The 17257-nt window shown below is 40.0% G+C and overlaps 3 protein-coding genes across 4 annotated transcripts; 2 read left to right on the top strand and 1 right to left on the bottom strand.

Moving 5' to 3' along the window:
- Positions 1 to 624: 624 nt before the first annotated feature.
- Positions 625 to 2865, top strand: gtf3c6 (general transcription factor IIIC, polypeptide 6, alpha). Of its 2 annotated transcripts, none has more exons than XM_054620546.1 (6): positions 625 to 786; positions 973 to 1053; positions 1166 to 1229; positions 1651 to 1695; positions 1782 to 1889; positions 2091 to 2865. In XM_054620546.1, the coding sequence occupies exons 1-6, from the start codon at positions 763 to 765 to the stop codon at positions 2216 to 2218; spliced, it is 450 nt and encodes a 149-aa protein (XP_054476521.1). In that variant the 5' UTR covers positions 625 to 762; the 3' UTR covers positions 2219 to 2865. The 2 variants fall into 2 exon arrangements, with proteins under 2 accessions (XP_054476521.1, XP_054476520.1); XM_054620545.1 differs by having other exon boundaries at positions 2088 to 2865.
- Positions 2866 to 3294: 429 nt separating this feature from the next.
- calub (calumenin b) lies at positions 3295 to 7799 on the top strand. Its single transcript, XM_054619584.1, has 7 exons — positions 3295 to 3359; positions 4234 to 4476; positions 4661 to 4854; positions 4992 to 5158; positions 5252 to 5312; positions 5481 to 5680; positions 6423 to 7799. The coding sequence occupies exons 2-7, from the start codon at positions 4256 to 4258 to the stop codon at positions 6525 to 6527; spliced, it is 948 nt and encodes a 315-aa protein (XP_054475559.1). The 5' UTR covers positions 3295 to 3359; positions 4234 to 4255; the 3' UTR covers positions 6528 to 7799.
- Positions 7800 to 9409: 1610 nt separating this feature from the next.
- On the bottom strand, positions 9410 to 16715 carry LOC129107902 (cadherin-related family member 5). The gene is made up of 15 exons (XM_054619512.1): positions 16625 to 16715; positions 16315 to 16529; positions 14999 to 15055; positions 14511 to 14603; positions 14324 to 14410; positions 14106 to 14225; positions 13741 to 13911; positions 13501 to 13591; positions 13324 to 13430; positions 13018 to 13218; positions 12768 to 12899; positions 12337 to 12415; positions 11336 to 11526; positions 11219 to 11239; positions 9410 to 10567 (listed from the first exon to the last, which is right to left on the bottom strand). Exons 1-15 carry the CDS (start codon positions 16713 to 16715, stop codon positions 9551 to 9553), a joined length of 2673 nt encoding a protein of 890 aa, XP_054475487.1. The 3' UTR covers positions 9410 to 9550.
- Between the last annotated feature and the right edge of the window lie 542 nt (positions 16716 to 17257).

The raw sequence follows: 17257 nt of genomic DNA, 5'->3' as shown, positions 1-17257 counted from the left end.
TGCCCCCACACGTATGTTCATATCACCAAGCTAAATGGTTTGGTTTTGTGCTTAATTTTTTTCCCTTATCCTGCACTTTGATTATGATTCAGTCATGTTTTGCATTAGGCCTTCTGTTACTTTTATTTTTTGTTTTGGATATGTTTGATGTGTGTGCTTTAATTTTTGTTGCCTCTGCCTTTGACAGATGAATTTCTCCTTGGGGATCAATAAAGTGTATCGTCTCATTTCATCTCATCACCTACGCTATGGCCTCCTGCAGGAGAACATTAATAACATTAATGTTAGATGTGGAAGAGTGTGCCTACAGGTAGCCAATACTTAGATCCAATCATACTCAACCATAAGTAGAATGAACAGACAAAGATAGATAGACAGACAGACAGATAGTCAGAAAGATAGACAGAAAGATGGATAGATAGATAAATAGACAGACAGACAGGATGGATGAATGAATGATTAGATGAGTTGGAGCTATATTTAATTGTTATTCGTTCTATTTCCAGTTCGCATTAAATGGCTTTGCAACAAGACACGACACACAAAAAAAACGAGCAACAGCGCCCCTCGTTGGTCAAGGCCCGGAACTACAAATATGCCGAGTAGAAAAAAACAAAACACAATGGGCTTCTCGGGCACCGTACATTCGCGGAAGTTGTCAACCATTCTTTAGTGTGAATGGAATGAGACATTTATGTAGATATAACTGAACGAGTATTTACGTTTAATGCTACTATTCCCGTTTGTTACAGGATTTGCAACATGGAGGATGAATGGGAAGAGGAGGTACGAGATACCATCAGTGTAGTAGTGTTTTTATGTGTCCCCATACCCAGATTAGCTTCATGTGGCTAACACGTTAGTGCTCTTAAGGGGGGTAATTTCCCCATTCTTTAATGTGTTAACTTTTATTTTAAGTTAATATTCGTAGACAAATCTAAATATCGCTTTATTTGGACCACTCTTGTGTAGGAGCAGATTGTTGTGGTGGAGCTCTCTGGTATAATCAACAATGACTTCCTGTCCAAGTGTCGGGGAACATGCAAGATACTGGTGAGTTTTGGAGATTAATGCTTTTTGTAATGAAAGAGAAAATGCATGCATGACATCAATAACAGTGAAGGTCTCTCACTGCAGCAGTCACTAAATACGTTATGTGTTCCAGGATATCGACAGTGACAAGCCCATGATGCAGGTGGGACAGTATGTGTTTGCAGGAGAATATGAAGGTAAGGAGTGATTTCAAATATCTAAAGATAAAGCATACATCCTACTTGTGTAGCTTGACTGATTTTTGCAGGTAAAAAAAAAAAAATTGCACTCTCTTCCTTGCCCTCTTAAACTTAAAGCAAGTTGTGTATGTCATGATGGGAATATGTCAAATGTTTTTGGGTTTTTTTGTGGTTTGATTAATGACGAATGGCCCAAACTTCACTTTCAAAAATCTGATAATTATAGAGTAAAGAGCACTCAATAGAAGGTATGAATATAGCATATAATATACGATACCCATACCTTATTAAGAAAGATAAGTCACAGTGGTGCTGACAATTGTTCCTGCACAAAGGAGCTTCCATGGACTCCTATCATAGAGTTCATCAAAAAAAAGTAATTTTAAACTTTTTACTTCCTATCCTTCGCTCTTCAAAGATACTTTGGGAACTTGTGTGCTGTTTGAAGAGGGACCACAGAAAGGTAAGGCTTTCTATATATTCCTCAATGTTTATTGTTGGGTTTCAGCTGTTTTTTGTCTTATTGTCCATTTTGAAACATTTCGGCAGGAAACGCAGACAGTTGTCCAGACCTCAAGTACATGTCCCACACCGTGAAAAAACTGATGATGCAACGAATCTTCCTCGTTGAGAAGAAAGAGGGTGAAACCAGCACAGGTCAGCCAGAACTGCTATACTCATAATGTTCTTCTTATACAGTTATTATAACTTGTGTTTTGTAACACATTTTTATACAATGTTGCTTTTCAGGAGAGACTTGGCCCAACTCCTTTTTGATATTATGCAGCTGTACAATTAATTCTGCTTTGCACAACATTGTTAGAAACCTGAATATGTATTTTTGTGTTCTCTCAGCAGGAAGCGGTGATAGTGGTGAACAGATGTCCACAACCTGTCAGTCTAATCAAGAAGAAAATACCAACCAACAGGGAGAGACAGCAGGAGATATGGACAACACAGATTTGGAAGATTCAGCAGTTGGCTGAAATATAGAAGCTTTGCTATATTGTGACCACCCTATACTAGTGTAGAGACACCAGGCTGTGTAGGACTCCATGTCTGAATCAGACAATTCTAAAGACAGTTGGATTCATACAGTTCACTCATATGGAAAAGTGCCAGTCTTAGTGTAAGTCTTGCGTCACAATCCTTTTCCAGAAACATGTAATGCCTCTTCTTCACTGAACCTCAGAAAGAGTGATATTCAATGCGCAACATAAATATAGTTAAATGACACCTACAGGTAAAACAGGAGCTTACAAATCACCATGTGAATATATCCCTTTATTTCCACATAGTAGGGGCCTTGGGAAAGGCAGTCACAGAAATGTGGCTGTAGACCTCAGTTTAACAGCAGGAAGTCCTGTCATTGTGCTTCTCTGTCTTTTTCCACTTATCTTGATGCATGTTGAACCAGCAGAGGGAGAAACATTTGCTTGAGCTGCAAGGGTATAGGAGAGAGTAAGACATTTATACATTTAAAGAAGGAAGTAGAATACTTAAAGTATTTAGCCCCTATTTTTCTGATTTGTGATAAATATGTTATATCTGCACAACTATTGACTATCTGCACCACTGACTATTGATTTACAGTGTTAAAGCCAACAGAAATAAAGGCTTTTTATTTTTTGGAGTGTGGGTGTTATTGTGTTGTTTTTGTTGTATTTCTGCAACATAAGATGTGTGTGTGTGAATTTGATATTTTGTTTCAATGCAAAAGTCTGTTAATCAGGCAAATGTTTCTTTTTTGACTCAATTTTTAAGAAACTGTTGAGTAAATTAGATAAAACATATAATTAATATTGTGTCAGCCTTTTGTTCGTTTGTATAATATGCAGAAAAAGTGCTGGTTTGGTTGCTGCTACTTTGGAGTTAACCAGTTCCACACAGAGGAGTTTGTTTTATGAATGAACCAAGTTTTGTTGACTTTGAGGACGTGGCGGTTCTCGGCCAATCCAATCACCGATGCTCCCTTGAAGTGGACCAATGAGCGAGCGACATCGCACTTGCCTTCTCGGCGCCTGATTGGTCGGTTGCGTCGTTTGGCGTTTTAGCACAGGAAGTGCATGGGTGTGTTTCCGGGGGGCGGGACTTAAATTGCATCGACGAACTTCCCTGAAGGCACCGGTGAGTTCTCTTGCAAAATTGGGGTTTAATATACAAAAAGTGATTTAAATGTGTGTCCCATTTAGCTGGTGTTTGGAAAGACGCAATATGTACAATTACCTCGTTGCTTATTTGCCTTCATTGAACGAGTAAATGTGCTTGTAACGGTACGCTGGGTTATCCAGGCTGATGTAAACCTCGGTCCTGTGATGTTGGATGGTTAGGGTTACTAATTGGAACTGTTGCTACTGACTCGTTATTCATAAAGGTTTGCAAGATTGAATGTGTCGAGAGGAAACGCTACTAAAGTGAAACTACTCATAGTGTGCTGTGTCACATCCAAATAGTCAAAGATTACATTTTCCCCCTCCAAATACTGCATTCTGCTAATATAATGACAATAACGTTATAGTTTAAAAACGTGGGTTGCTAGAAGGTGATTTGAATATATTCCTGTGAATCATCTTAAACATGCCTAAACAGAACATCACTTTGATGAAGGAATGATGTCATTGCATCTACTGTTGCATTAGGTTTTGGTTCACCTTATAAAGGACTAAACAAGGAGTGCGGAAGTGGCAGTTCAATAATTCATCAATCTTTGCGGATGAATGACATCGTTGATATTTTCAGAATTGTTGATATAGGAGTTGGCATTTCCTAAAACATAACAGAAGTCAAGCAGATAAGGCATTGCATCAGCTTAAATCGATTTAGCCTTGCAGCTCACCTCTCATAGTTGGGAGTATTTGCTTGATACACTTCTAAACTGGGGCAGAGTTGAGTAGCCCTGAGTTAAAAGCTAACACGACAAACTTAGATAGGCATTCAATACAACAGCACGGTTGTACTGGGCAGTAATCATAGCTTTTTGGTGTCTTCTTTTTTTGTTCAGACAACATCTGCACAAACGCAGGATGGAGCTGCGACCACTTGTTATGTGCTTTGCTCTCTGTGTGGTTTACGCCACCAGTAAACCCACAGAGAAGAAGGAACGTGTTCACCACGACGAACCCCTCAGCAACAGAGATCACGATGATGTGGAGAACTTTGACTATGACCATGAAGCCTTTCTGGGACAAGAGGAGGCCAAGACCTTTGACCAGCTCACACCAGAGGAGAGCAAGGAGAGGCTCGGGTAAGAATGCATTTCTAGGAGATTGTGCAAAACTATTCTTGAAATAATTGGACTGTATAAAGTGACTGCGGTAATGACCTAGTTTTTCCTCAAGGAGCAGTAAAGTTCATCCGAGGTGACACATCACCAAATGGTATGAGGGAACAAGCTGATTGTTTGCCAAATTTCTCTCATTTACCTACAGCATGTTGGTTGAACGCATAGATGAGGATAAGGATGGCTATGTGACAGCCGATGAGATGAAGCGGTGGATCAAGCATGCTCAGAAGAGGTGGATCTACGATGATGTAGATCGACAGTGGAAGAGTCACGACCTAAACGGGGATGAAGTGGTGTCCTGGGAGGAGTACAAGAATGCCACATATGGATACATTCTCGGTAGAGCTGCAGACAATTTTCTTTTAATACAATTGACATATCCCTGTAGTACTAGCTGTTTACTGTATAGACTCAGACACACCTTCACTTTGCCACACATGCACACACTTTACAAAGTTGTGCCCTGTGACTTGCAGATGATCCTGACCCCGAGGATGGCTTCAGCTACAGGCAGATGATGGATCGCGATGAGAGGAGATTCAAAATGGCTGACCAAGACAATGACTTGAAAGCCAACAAGGAGGAGTTTACAGCCTTCCTTCACCCCGAGGAGTACGACCACATGAAAGACATTGTAGTGCTTGTAAGTGACAAACGCACACAGGTGTGAAATGATGACGCTTAACACCGTTTTACTTCCCTTCTCACTGCTCTGTGGTCTCCTTTCTTCCTATAGGAAACTATGGAAGACATTGACAAGAATGGAGATGGTTTAATAGATTTAAGCGAGTACATAGGTGAGTTGTATTTCATTGTCATATAAGCACCATCAATTTTTTACCACATAATCTTCGGTAAATTTCCGGTTGTAATTTGAAAATAAATACTTGAAGTATTTTTAAATGTTTGAGTAACCCATGCAATGAGCATTGCAACATCAACAACACCATCCTTCTGTGCTGTAGGTGACATGTACAACCAGGAGGGAGATTCCACAGAGCCTGAGTGGGTGAAGACAGAGAGGGAACAGTTTACTGAATTCAGAGACAAAAACAAAGACGGAAAGATGGACAAGGAGGAGACCAGAGACTGGATCCTGCCCAGTGACTACGACCATGCTGACGCCGAGGCCAAGCATCTGGTCTATGAGTCGGATTCAGACAAAGTACGTACTGTAGAATTTGTGAAGGATTTCAGATTTCATCAGACATGCATTTTTCTCATGAATTTTATTTCCTCTTATTCGCTGAATTTCGGGGGGGGAAGTGGAACTGTGCATGCACAAATGAGTTCGTTTCAATGATTAATAAGCAGGGCTATAACAAACTGAGAACATTTGTGATGTTTGGTAGGTTTGTTTGATATTGCATTTACAATATAAGGCTCCAAGAAACAAAGAAGCACAGACAATTATTGAAGTTTAGAATTAGACAAATATTTATGAAATGGTGACTTTGCATTTAGCAACTCACTCTGACACTTGATGTTTTCTGTCCCAGGCGTGTTATGTAATCAATGTGTTGTAAGCCAACAGTGACTTTAGTGACTCTAGTTTTGTGCATTTTTTTTGACATTTTTGTTTGTCAGTTTAAAATATTACAAAGTCGGATCTAACTTAAATACAGCTGTAACAATCATGATTAATGCAAGACGTGCAGGTTTCCTCTCAGCCCTGCTTGTACTGTATCCTTTTGGGATATGTTTATATATAGGATATAAAGATGTCCTATTTGTTTTCCGCACCCAGTTATGCATGTTTAAAATCATAGAAGTCATACCAGATACCCTGGGTAGCAAATAATAACATTATGAAGTACCTTCATATCTTGTTAACAGTTTAAAAAAAAAATCTTTGTGTACTGACACAAATACAAGTCTTTTCATGTGTGTTATTCTTCCTCCATCAGGATGGCCGCCTGACCAAGGCCGAAATCGTGGATAAGTACGATCTGTTCGTGGGCAGTCAGGCAACCGATTTCGGAGAAGCTCTGACTCGACACGACGAGTTCTAACATCCACCCGCCTCCAAAGACTCTGTTCATCTTGTGTACCACCTTACTCCTCCAACACTGGATGGAGTATCTGAAACAGGATGAGCTCACCTAATCCAACGCCACGAACAATAATTTATTTGATTTTTTTGAATGTGTCCCATTGTACACACATTAACATCACACACAGAGAGTTTGTCCTCATGCTCAGTTGGGTGTAAGATTGGGATATATTGCCAGCCTGTACTCTGCTTCCACACAGTAATCTTCCCTTTCACAGGTCAGGCAAAGGACAAACAGTGTTAGATGACTATTTGTTTTTTAATTTGAAAGAATAATTTGATGAAATAGCGATGTTTTGTTATAAAACCCCAATAGAACAAGTTTCAATTTGCAATATACAGAATAGTTTATCATACCATTTCTATTTGCAATCCACTGGACTGTGAAGAGTAAATCTGATTTCCAGCCAGTAGAATTTGTTCGACTCCCGTCTTATCATGTTCTCAGGCCCAAACTGAAAACACCAGTTGTTGATTCATTGTACTTGGTTTTTGTCTCATATTGAACATGATGCGGTTATGCAGTATAGGTTGTTTGGAATGAGGAGTAATTATCAATTTCTAGTGACGATGAAGACTATTTGGAGTAGTGCAATACAGTATCATCAGTGGTACCACACTGTCTATACTATACTTGTCCCCAAAGCATCCATGTTAACACAAGCTATTGGTCCTACATGAGGGCGGTTTGTGTGTTAGTTAAAGGAATCAAGAATTTATGATTTAGGGATTAATGGATGCTTTGTCCACGAAGCTGCCTCATTTATTTTGTTTCTCATCACCTCAATAGTGTGTGTGTGCTTGGGAATCTGTGTGTACATATATAACTGCTATTCTTGATTACTGAACTACCCTTTTTGTTGTTGTTATGTTTTGTTGGATTCAGCTTATTTGTGTGCCAAGCAAAAAACTTTGTCTGAATTTGTAAGAAGTTTAAAAAAAAAAAAAAAAAAAAAAAAAAGTATTTTACTGTCAAACACTTTCCCCTCCTAAATATGTTAGATATGCTTATATTATCCCTACCACCATTTATAACCACTGTTGAGATTTTTTTATGGTATACTATAATGTATATGATAATGTTTTTTTACAGGCTCACTGCAGCAACCACCCTTTCACTTGTGACTTTACTGTAAATAAGTTGTTGCTCTGAAAACCGAGCACTTTAACAATCAGGTCCAGTTTTTGGGATTGAGAAGAATGTTCTCAATAAAAACAAACTAAATTAGAACATTTCGTCTGCCATATTATTTTGACTTGAAGTACTAGTTGATGGGTGTTTTTCACACTTGAGGCAAGCTATTGTCGGAAAGAAAAACATGACAATACATAGTTTTTTCTGTTTCCACCTAGAAAAAACATCCTCACATTTATAATAACTCCTTTTAAAATAATCTCATGTGGTATTACGTTGCAGTTTAGATATGTCTGTGTTGCATTAGAATCACTGTTTTGCCAGCTTTCTTCCTTTTTAGGGAATGCTGTTTCAGGCTGTTGACCCACTGACATCCTGGTTGTTTTTTCAGACCCTTTTCCCTCTCGCCATCTGTTTCAGGTGAATCCTTTGCCTCTAGATCTTTCCATAATAAATCAAGTATTGCCTGTTTTAATCTACAGACACTCAAAGTATCCCAACTGAATACATATTTAGATGTTGTTTTTCAACATTTTCAACAATTTCAGTTTGTCCAATACTTTGATTTATGACTAAATACTTGCTAAATCATTGACATTCCCATCAGCCTTGTTTGTTTTAGTGCTAACTTGCAAATATTAGGTTAGCATGCTAGTTCTGTATGAACTAAAACTTTGGTTTGGCTGGCCAGTCACAGTGCCCTCTATGGAAGACTATAGTGGACTTTATTAAAATGAAAATCTTAACTTGATTATGAAAATGTTTTTCCACAATAGCATTATTATTTTCAAAATACATTTTCATTTTCAGATACTCGCATGGGGGTTCTAAATAAAAAATAAAAATGTGTTTTCAAATTTGAAAATGAAAATGCTAATATGTACAATGTTACCTGATTTAAATTTATGCAAACGTTATTAAAGTTAAAATGAAAATGCCATTTTCTAACAATATTGAAATGAAAAGGAGAAATGCATTTGACTGTTCATTTTCAAAGACTGTATCTGCTGTACGGAGGACAATTTTAAAATGTTTATTGAGGCGATGTCCCTCTCCAATTCCGGTTGACCACCATGGGACCTTGTTCATATTTTTAAACCTGTTTGAATTGCACCATGAATTACAAATATGAACTTTGTCAGTTTAAAAGATAATTTTGCACATCTAGAGAGTTGCAGTTTGACTTAATACTGTGAAGTATAAGACCGTGGAAATACGTCCTTAGAAAGGCTACAAACCGAGTTGAGTCGGTATCGTAGCTTTCTCTTTGAGGCTGTGATATGTGTTTCGTAAGGGGATGTATTCACTAGAGCAACAGGTTTAGCTCGTTCTCTGACGTCCCGGCTGATAAAAAGACCAGGTGTTGCTGCATAAAACATGTTGACAAGATCATGTTACATCTGTGTTGGTGGCATTTATTGAGCGAGACGAGATGTATTTCACTAAGCGGTTTTAAACAAAACTATATGGTACTACAACAGACCTACGACAAGGTGTGACTGTCTTGACTTGCAAAATACATTAAAAAGCAAAAAAGTGCGAAGAACAAGCCAGACTTTTAGGTGTGTAGTCTTTTGAATTATGTATTTTCACAGTCTTATACTTCAACAGTTTTATGTTAATATGGTCATGGAACAAATAAAAGACTGTAAAAATGAAACACAAATTTGATATTTTATTTTTTTTACTCAAATAACACTAGAACATTTTGATGCCAATGTGGAATTTAACATTATCATTTTAATAACGTCCCCTTCGGGCTTCCATAGCCATCCATCTTCACCTTACCCCTTTCATTCTCTTTCGTCCACGCCGTCACTCTCAGTTCCTCTAGTATTTTAGTGACATCACTTATTAAATGTGATAAAAATGGGATTACAACGAGCCATCACTCTCAGCAGCTCTTCTTCGTCTGACGCTAACTCATCATCATCATCATCATCCTCAGTGTTCTTGTCTGCATCTTCGTCTCCCAGAAAACCAGCGTCATCGACATCTCCTGCCCCACGGCTGCCCTGCGGGTTTCCAGAGTTTGTCGAGGGCCTCCTGTCCTGAGACGGACTGCCGGCGTCTGCAGCCCCACCGGGTTGTTCTGATTGCTCTATCTGGTCCAGTGATGTGGAAGGTTGGTCTACCTCTGTGCTTAGAGTCATGGATGTTAGCTCTGGTGGTACAGGAGGTGTATCAAGGGGAGATGAATCTATGTCTACAAGCTTGGCTTCTAAAGGTGCATGCTCAGGGGTGAGTGGGGGGGTGCCCGGCTGCTTGGTGAGGGGTGAGGACAGTAAAGGTGAATACGGGGGTGTCTTCACACGAGGTTTGCGGAAAGGTTTGTCTATTTCTGCTGAAGCAATTCGGGTATGACTCCATGGAATACTGCATTGGGAGGAGGGGCTGGTGACAGGGTCGGCAGGGTCATCGTTGGTGGTTGTTTCTGTTGTTTGTGAATCCGGACAGGTGAACGGTGGAGAGCTAGTGGATTCAGGACTAGGACTGGTGATAGGTAGTGCCTCGGTAGAGTCAAGATATGTTGGTGAGCCAGGCTTTTCTCTGGGTGGAGCCATACATGTGGGGATCACATCCTCGGTGGCTCGGTGTAAGGTGGGTGAACAAGAGGAGCATTTTATTGGTGTCGAAACATTATCATTGATGATCACAGGGCTGAGCACAGTTTCACTGGGGATGAAGCTGGTGTCGGGTGCAGCAGCTGTTCTGGGTGGGACAGGTCCTCGGCATGAGGGGAGGTCTTGGTGGGTGTTAGCGCCAGGATTGTCTGGGAAGCTGAAGGAAGGGTTGCAGGTTCCATGTTCTTCATTGTTGGAGGGTACTTCCACCGTGTGTGGCATGGCGCTACGGTGACTCGCCTGAAGAGCAACCACAGGGGGAAAAGTAAACCACCACTTTATCGCAGAGAGGAAGTAAGCAAATGATCCCGATCAGTGTAAGGTTTAGAAATTGCCATGCTTTCTAACAACCAGGCAGTCTAATCTTTAGTTAATGGGATTGGGAAGAATAATCAGGATTGATATGCCTCACATTTTCAAATGCTGTATAAACTTGATCTTGAAGGTATTCTGGACCATAGAAACAGCAGTTTGATAAAAAAACAAGTTCCACGTATTTTCCACGTATTTTGTAGCTTTCTGAAGCTTCCAACCACATCTTGTGGCAATTATCAACAGATAGATTTGTTTGGTTTATATTCCATACGTAGGTTACGTACTGTAACAACTAAACCATCTCCATGTCATCTGAGAAACTCCATCCAGTGATGAAGGCCAGGAGATGTGGTCAAAAGCTTCAGAAAGCAAATAATTTGGACCTTGTGTTTTGTCAAGTTAGTTTTGTCAAACTGTATGAACTGTAAATTTACTTTAACTAGTATTTGGACAGTGCAGACATTAACTTATTAGATAACTTAACTATTCATGAAATGGAGATCATGACTAGTGTACTATAAAGAGTTAATTAAGAAAGGAACATGAAATAAAGAACAAGGATGAATATTAACTCACCAGTTGGAACCACCGTAAGCTCTGTGGGAGAAAATACAGTAAAGAATATTTCAGAAACTCAATGGCCAACAAATCTTGTTAAATATGAACCTAGTATCTAGAGCTTAAGGATCTCACCACATTGGGGTGTTTGCCTTGAGCCACAAAGCCTCTTTGCAGTGGGTTCCGCTTTCCCTTGTGTTTCTTCTTCAGCCACATCACCACAAACAGGATACATCCCAGTACAGTCATGAACACCATGCTCAGAAGCAGCGCTTTGCCCAAAGTGCAGCTTATCGGATTCGCATCTCCCAATGGACTATTAGGGACTGAGGTGTGCACAGACAGACATACAGATACATGGTTTCAGTCTGCAGGCTCATCAGCCATCAGTAGTGAGTCCCAGTGTGTACTGGCCTATACACACGGGAAATACTTGCCTACGAATATTTTGCATCAAAACTATAAATCCCCATTAGAAGTTGAACTTTTTCAATAAAACAGGACTAACTACCAGGATCCTATTGACCCAGGGCAGCGTCTGTCAGTCTGTCTGAGGTAAATTGTTGTATTTATTAAGCTAAAATTAGAAATTTACACAGCTTGAAAAAAGTTAGCAAGGGCGTTCGCAAATGAAAACAGATCTTGCGAGATTGTGTTGCAGAGACAGGGAAAGGTCTCCAAGTTTATTTTCTCATTTGTCTTTCTGTAAAATGCCATTTTACTGTGAGAATGTTTTGAAGATGTGTGGCTTAAAAATTGGGTCAAATATTTACGTTGTTGACCGGTCATAATCTGGGTTCATGTTCACTTCTCCCATTGGAGTTTAAAGTCTCAGGTACGCTAGTCTCCTAAATAGGTGGAATAATGGCAGTCCCACGTGACACAGGTACAGGAAACTGACTCTGTGTGGTGCCTCCTCTCTGAACTGTCTATTCTCATAACCCGTGGCTACGCTTTTTGAATATGTCAGTTCCACACAAGTGATTGGTTGATGCATTAACTCTGAAAGTTGAGAGAGCTCAGAAAAGTTGTCCTCTTTCCGGCAAAAAATTACTTAGCTTTTTTGCTAATTCATTTTCATGTTCTGTGTCAAAGTACTCCACTGGTGTGTAAAAGCCTTGATAGTGTGTCCTTACTTGATTGTCCTTCAGATAACACCTCCACCACTACAGTAGCAAAGGTGGCATCTCCCGTCTCCTGGTCTATAGCAGTTACCTGCAAAGTATTTAGAGTTTTTATCACATCATCAATAACTATGTCTTTAGTTGTGATGAGATTTTAGTTTTTTTGTTGTGCATTCCAAAACATTTTGGTTGTTCCTATTTTTTGCCCTTATATAGTCAGCCTAATGATGGACTCACTATCTCAATCAGCTTTGATGCAAATTCGGGAATCTATCGAAAAACTTATGGTATTTTAAAGAAAAAAGGACAACATCTGTAAGGTAACATAATGTAAATGTGCGGTTACAATATGTGGTTGCCTGGAATATGAAAAATTGCTAGTATGGTCTTTTCAATCATATCCACAAATCCAATGATAAAAGTTTTTTTTTACTGAGGCTCACCTCTAGAACGTGTTTCTGGTTTGGTTTGAGTTGATTGGTCCTGGCGATCAGAAGACCCTCCTGCGTGAGTTGATAGTATTCTGTGTGATTGGATGTAGGACTGAAGTTGAAGTGGATCATTGGATTTAAGCCCTGTTTGTGGAGAAAAAAGAGGTAAGTGACAACATAAATCAAAATACAGATCTGCTTCCAGCATTTTTGCTCTCTGGGTGTGTATGTTATGTGTGTGGAATTGTAGTGTAATGCGTACATGGATAAAGTCTTGATCTTGTACATATAGCATCAGTGCTTTACTGCCATAAGTATTGACCAGAGAGGCATCGCTCTTTCCAGCAGTTACAAAGCCTTGATATTTAGCCATGTCAAACTCTGGATAAAACTGGTTCACTGCCAGAACTCGGACCAACACTGCAGCAACAGAATACTTCCTGGGGTCGTCGACCTGATATGCCTGGGTGCAAGAAGGACAGAAAACAGATCAGCAAGATTGGTATTGGGAGTAAGAAAGTAGAGTGGATGTCCTTTAAGCATCCCGTAAACATTGAGTATTTCTTACCATGACCTGTAGATGCAGCTCTGGAGTTGTGAGTTTGTCTTCAATGCCACGAATCAGTTTCACCTCCCCCGTTTCTCTGTCCATCAGGAAATGCCCATCGTTGTCTCCTAGCATGGACAAAAACACAGTTAGAGACATAAGCACAGCACATTTTAAACATTAAATTGTGTATGGTACCTGAGAGAATGGAATAGCTGAGTGGAGAGCTAAGTCCTCTGTCTCCATCCACTGCATGAATGGGACCAGGTGAGAAGTCCAACACAATGTCCTGCAACACGACACACATTTGTTGGTCCTAATCCTTGGTTTTTGATAGAAGATCAAGTCAGTGGATATTTTATGAACATCATTAATTTACATTCTTGTACAACACAGGTTATGTGTGTGTAGTGTGATTGGGGGGGGTTAGCATCTGACCTCTTCCCCCTCTGTGACATTGACTGTGTACACCGGGTTGGTGCAGATGCGACTGGTCTCATCCTGGAATAGCAGGTGGCAGGGCATGAACTGAGGGTACTGGTCATCTCCATCCAGGATGTTGATGGTGATGTTGGTGCTGGTATTGAAGCGCTCTGCAGTGCTCATTTCCTGAAATAACAACAAGTTAAGATTTCTTTAGAGGACACTACACTGGTCATGCATGTTTGATAGAGAAATAAATGAAATATGGTATTTTTCTCTATCAGCAATTGTCAGGAACATCAGGGAATCAAATCTTTACTTTATTTTCAGGGAAATGTGTTGATACGTGTATACTAAAACAGTAAAAAAATGAAACGTACAAAGCTTACCGATGCATGGATGGTGACAGTAAGGATGGTTTTGGTCTCATAGTCTAGAGGCTTGGACAGGATCACCTCTCCACTGTTGGGGAGTTCAACCTTGAAGTACTCTGCATCCGGCTGAAGAGCACACATAAACACATGAACACTGGTTCTTTTTTTGGGGGGGGGGAGGGGTTTCTTTTTGTTTTTTTAAGAGTGTGAAGAGTAGAACTCACTGATGCCTGGTCAATGGAGTAAATGATCTTGTCATTATCTGCATCTGTGGCCCGGACAGTAAACACCACAGAGTTCACTGGAGTTAGCTGGAGAACACACAGATAGAAAGGCAAGCACGGAAACATTATAGCACTTCAGTCTTGTATGTTTTGTGTATGCATGCACAGATTTGTGAAAGTGCCTTACCTCACTGATGTTAAGAGACTGGACCGTGTCTTCTGCAAACACAGGCAAATTGTCGTTCTCATTGAGAATCTCCACCATGATCCTGTACACACTCTACAACAGCAAAAAAGACACAAAGAGGTTTGCTCTGTAAAATTTCCTCAAATTCCCTTAAAGTGGCTAAAAGAGCAAACAGCTGAAAAGTAGCCCGCTATCCTCCTTCTCTTTATGTTTCTCTGATTGAAAAAACGCTTTAAAGTGGATATATTGTATATATATTGTTACTGTATTTGTGACTTTAAAGGGTTTGCATTCTCTACATGCACAGAAAAAGTAACAATAAGTCCTTCTTGCAGTATATCCCCATACAGACAACTGCTTGGAATAATTTTCACCACAATATTCAACTTCAGTTATATTTCAAGTGAATTAAGGTGTGTGACTAGAAGTTTGAATGTAGGATGAAACACTGAAGAGTTATAGGTGAGATGAAGGTTGATAAAGTGTACCTGAAGTGCGTCGTCCTCATAACATGATAACTCAGCCATTAGGACAGGACCCTGAGCCTGACAGAGAGACAACAACAAAGCAAAGAAGTCCTTTATTCGTAATAGCGGTGACCCCAAATTGGATCTGAGGAGCCTGATTTGACTGTCCATTCTCAGTGAGAATATGTGGTAAATGTGGTAATAAAGGAGCATTAAGCATTAATAGATATCAACACAGCTTTTTCAAATTCAAAGAATAGGTGTATTGATCAGAGCACTAACATAAGACTGTAGGACTATCAGAGCGCTAGATATATTTAGTATATACCAATTCTCTAAAATCAGCGGGGGGAAGCACAAAACAGCTGTTGGTGACTTGCGGCTCACTCTTCACTGTAGCTTCACTCTGGTTTGCTACAATGTGTCAAAATGGAAATTAGGACCAAAGGTTCGATTTACAAACAGGAGAAGCAAGCAGGATAAAACAAATGTCCCTCTGTCCATCGATCTGCGCTCTGTGTCAGTGTTACAGACAGAACTGCACACAACAGACAACCTACACACAACAAACTACCCTTTCAATTATTCTGAAACAACAGCTAAGAGATAGTAACATTTACTCTGGCCAATAATGTTGCTGTTACTATTTTTCTACAGATAAAAGACATAAAGTTTAAGAGGGGGATTGATGAGCAAAAAAAACAGCCGACACACCTTATAAGTTCCTTGTTCTGTTATCAAAATGTTAGTTTCCTTTTATGATTATAGTCTAAGAAATTCACATCTCAATATTTTACCAGGTGCATTGGAAAGACGCCATTTGTAGTGGGAGAGGAATTGATGCTCTTAAACAGACTTTGTTTAATAATGTGAATGTTACGGACTGTCTTGATCACATGCCAAGTATACTTGACAGGGATTAAATATAGAAAATTTGTAGCTGTACCAAAAATGTTTTCCTTCTGAAATGTTTTCTTTCCAAGGATATAGTGACAGAAGTAGATTGACAAAGAAAGAGAGAGAGAGAGAGAGAGAGAGAGATTGCTAATCTTGTTGACCCTTTAGCAGCTGCCATGATGTAAGTCAGCTGGCGGATGTCGGATGACGGCAAGAGATTGTGTTTGGTCCAAGGACAAGGCAGTAAGGTTCAATCTCTGATGGTTTGCTGTAAACTTAGATACAACTTCCTCATCTCGGCCCCAAAGTATAACAAACATTTCTTCAGACTTGAAATAGCAAAATCTGTAACCTTTGCATTATATTCTTTGGCTTCCTTGTTATAAGAAAGTTTCAACAGTCAGATCTGTGTTTCAGAAGGCATATCCACACTCAGTTACCTCTCGGTCGAGGACCTTGTCAGCTGTTGTGTTCAGCCGGATGCTTCTTTCATCCAAGAAGAACCAATCGGCATCTTTTCCATCCAGGCTCCAGTGAACCCCCTCCATTGTGGTTTCAGCCACGAGTTCAGCAACAACTTCTCCCGAATGGCTGTTTTCTCTGATCGTTGTGAATACATCCTGACCATCCAAACATCCACCCCACCCTGACATTCCTGCGTCAATGCAAACACATATGCAGAGTGTGAGAAACCCATTCATTCTGGTCAAGAACCAAACTCCTATACGATCAAATGTGACGTGGCAGTACCTGTGGCTGTGTGCAGACACAGGAGGACCAGCAGTGAGCAGACTAGAGCTTTGGCCTGAAATAAACTCCTTTTCAGTTTAATGAGGGCCATCATTGGGCCCAGTAAGGCCTCAGGGACCAGTTATTCCTGAGGGAGGAGGGAGAAATAACAAACAGGATTAGTTAAACGCGGTCATCCTTTCCCCTTCTACGGTAAGAATGAGTGGGCTGGACCTAAATATATTGTCTCTTGATGACAACACGCCCTAAGAAGCATCATTACATTAAGAACTTCTCTTAATGTACAAACACAAGAACACACACTTGCTCCTCAAATCCCCTTAAAGTGGGTGTAGGCGTGGCTGAGAGAGCAAACCAGCTGAACAGTATCCCACTATCCTCCTTCTCTCAATGTTTCTCTGACCTAACAACACTTTAGAGTCGACACTATGATTTATAGTCTTCATGTATTTGTTGCTTTCTAGGATTTGCATTTTCTAGAAGCACAGAGAATAGTCAACTATTTGGAAATTGGGCCATATTTCTTCAACACAATATTCAACTTCAGTTATATTTTAAGTGAATTAAGGTGTGTGACTAAATGTCTGTCATGTTCTTGAGGGTCCCTGGCTTCACTGGCGTGTTTGTGCAAGT

Source organism: Anoplopoma fimbria, chromosome 19, assembly GCF_027596085.1.
Source record: "Anoplopoma fimbria isolate UVic2021 breed Golden Eagle Sablefish chromosome 19, Afim_UVic_2022, whole genome shotgun sequence".
Classification (NCBI taxonomy): domain Eukaryota; kingdom Metazoa; phylum Chordata; class Actinopteri; order Perciformes; family Anoplopomatidae; genus Anoplopoma; species Anoplopoma fimbria.
This window is presented reverse-complemented; position numbering and strand designations above follow the sequence as displayed.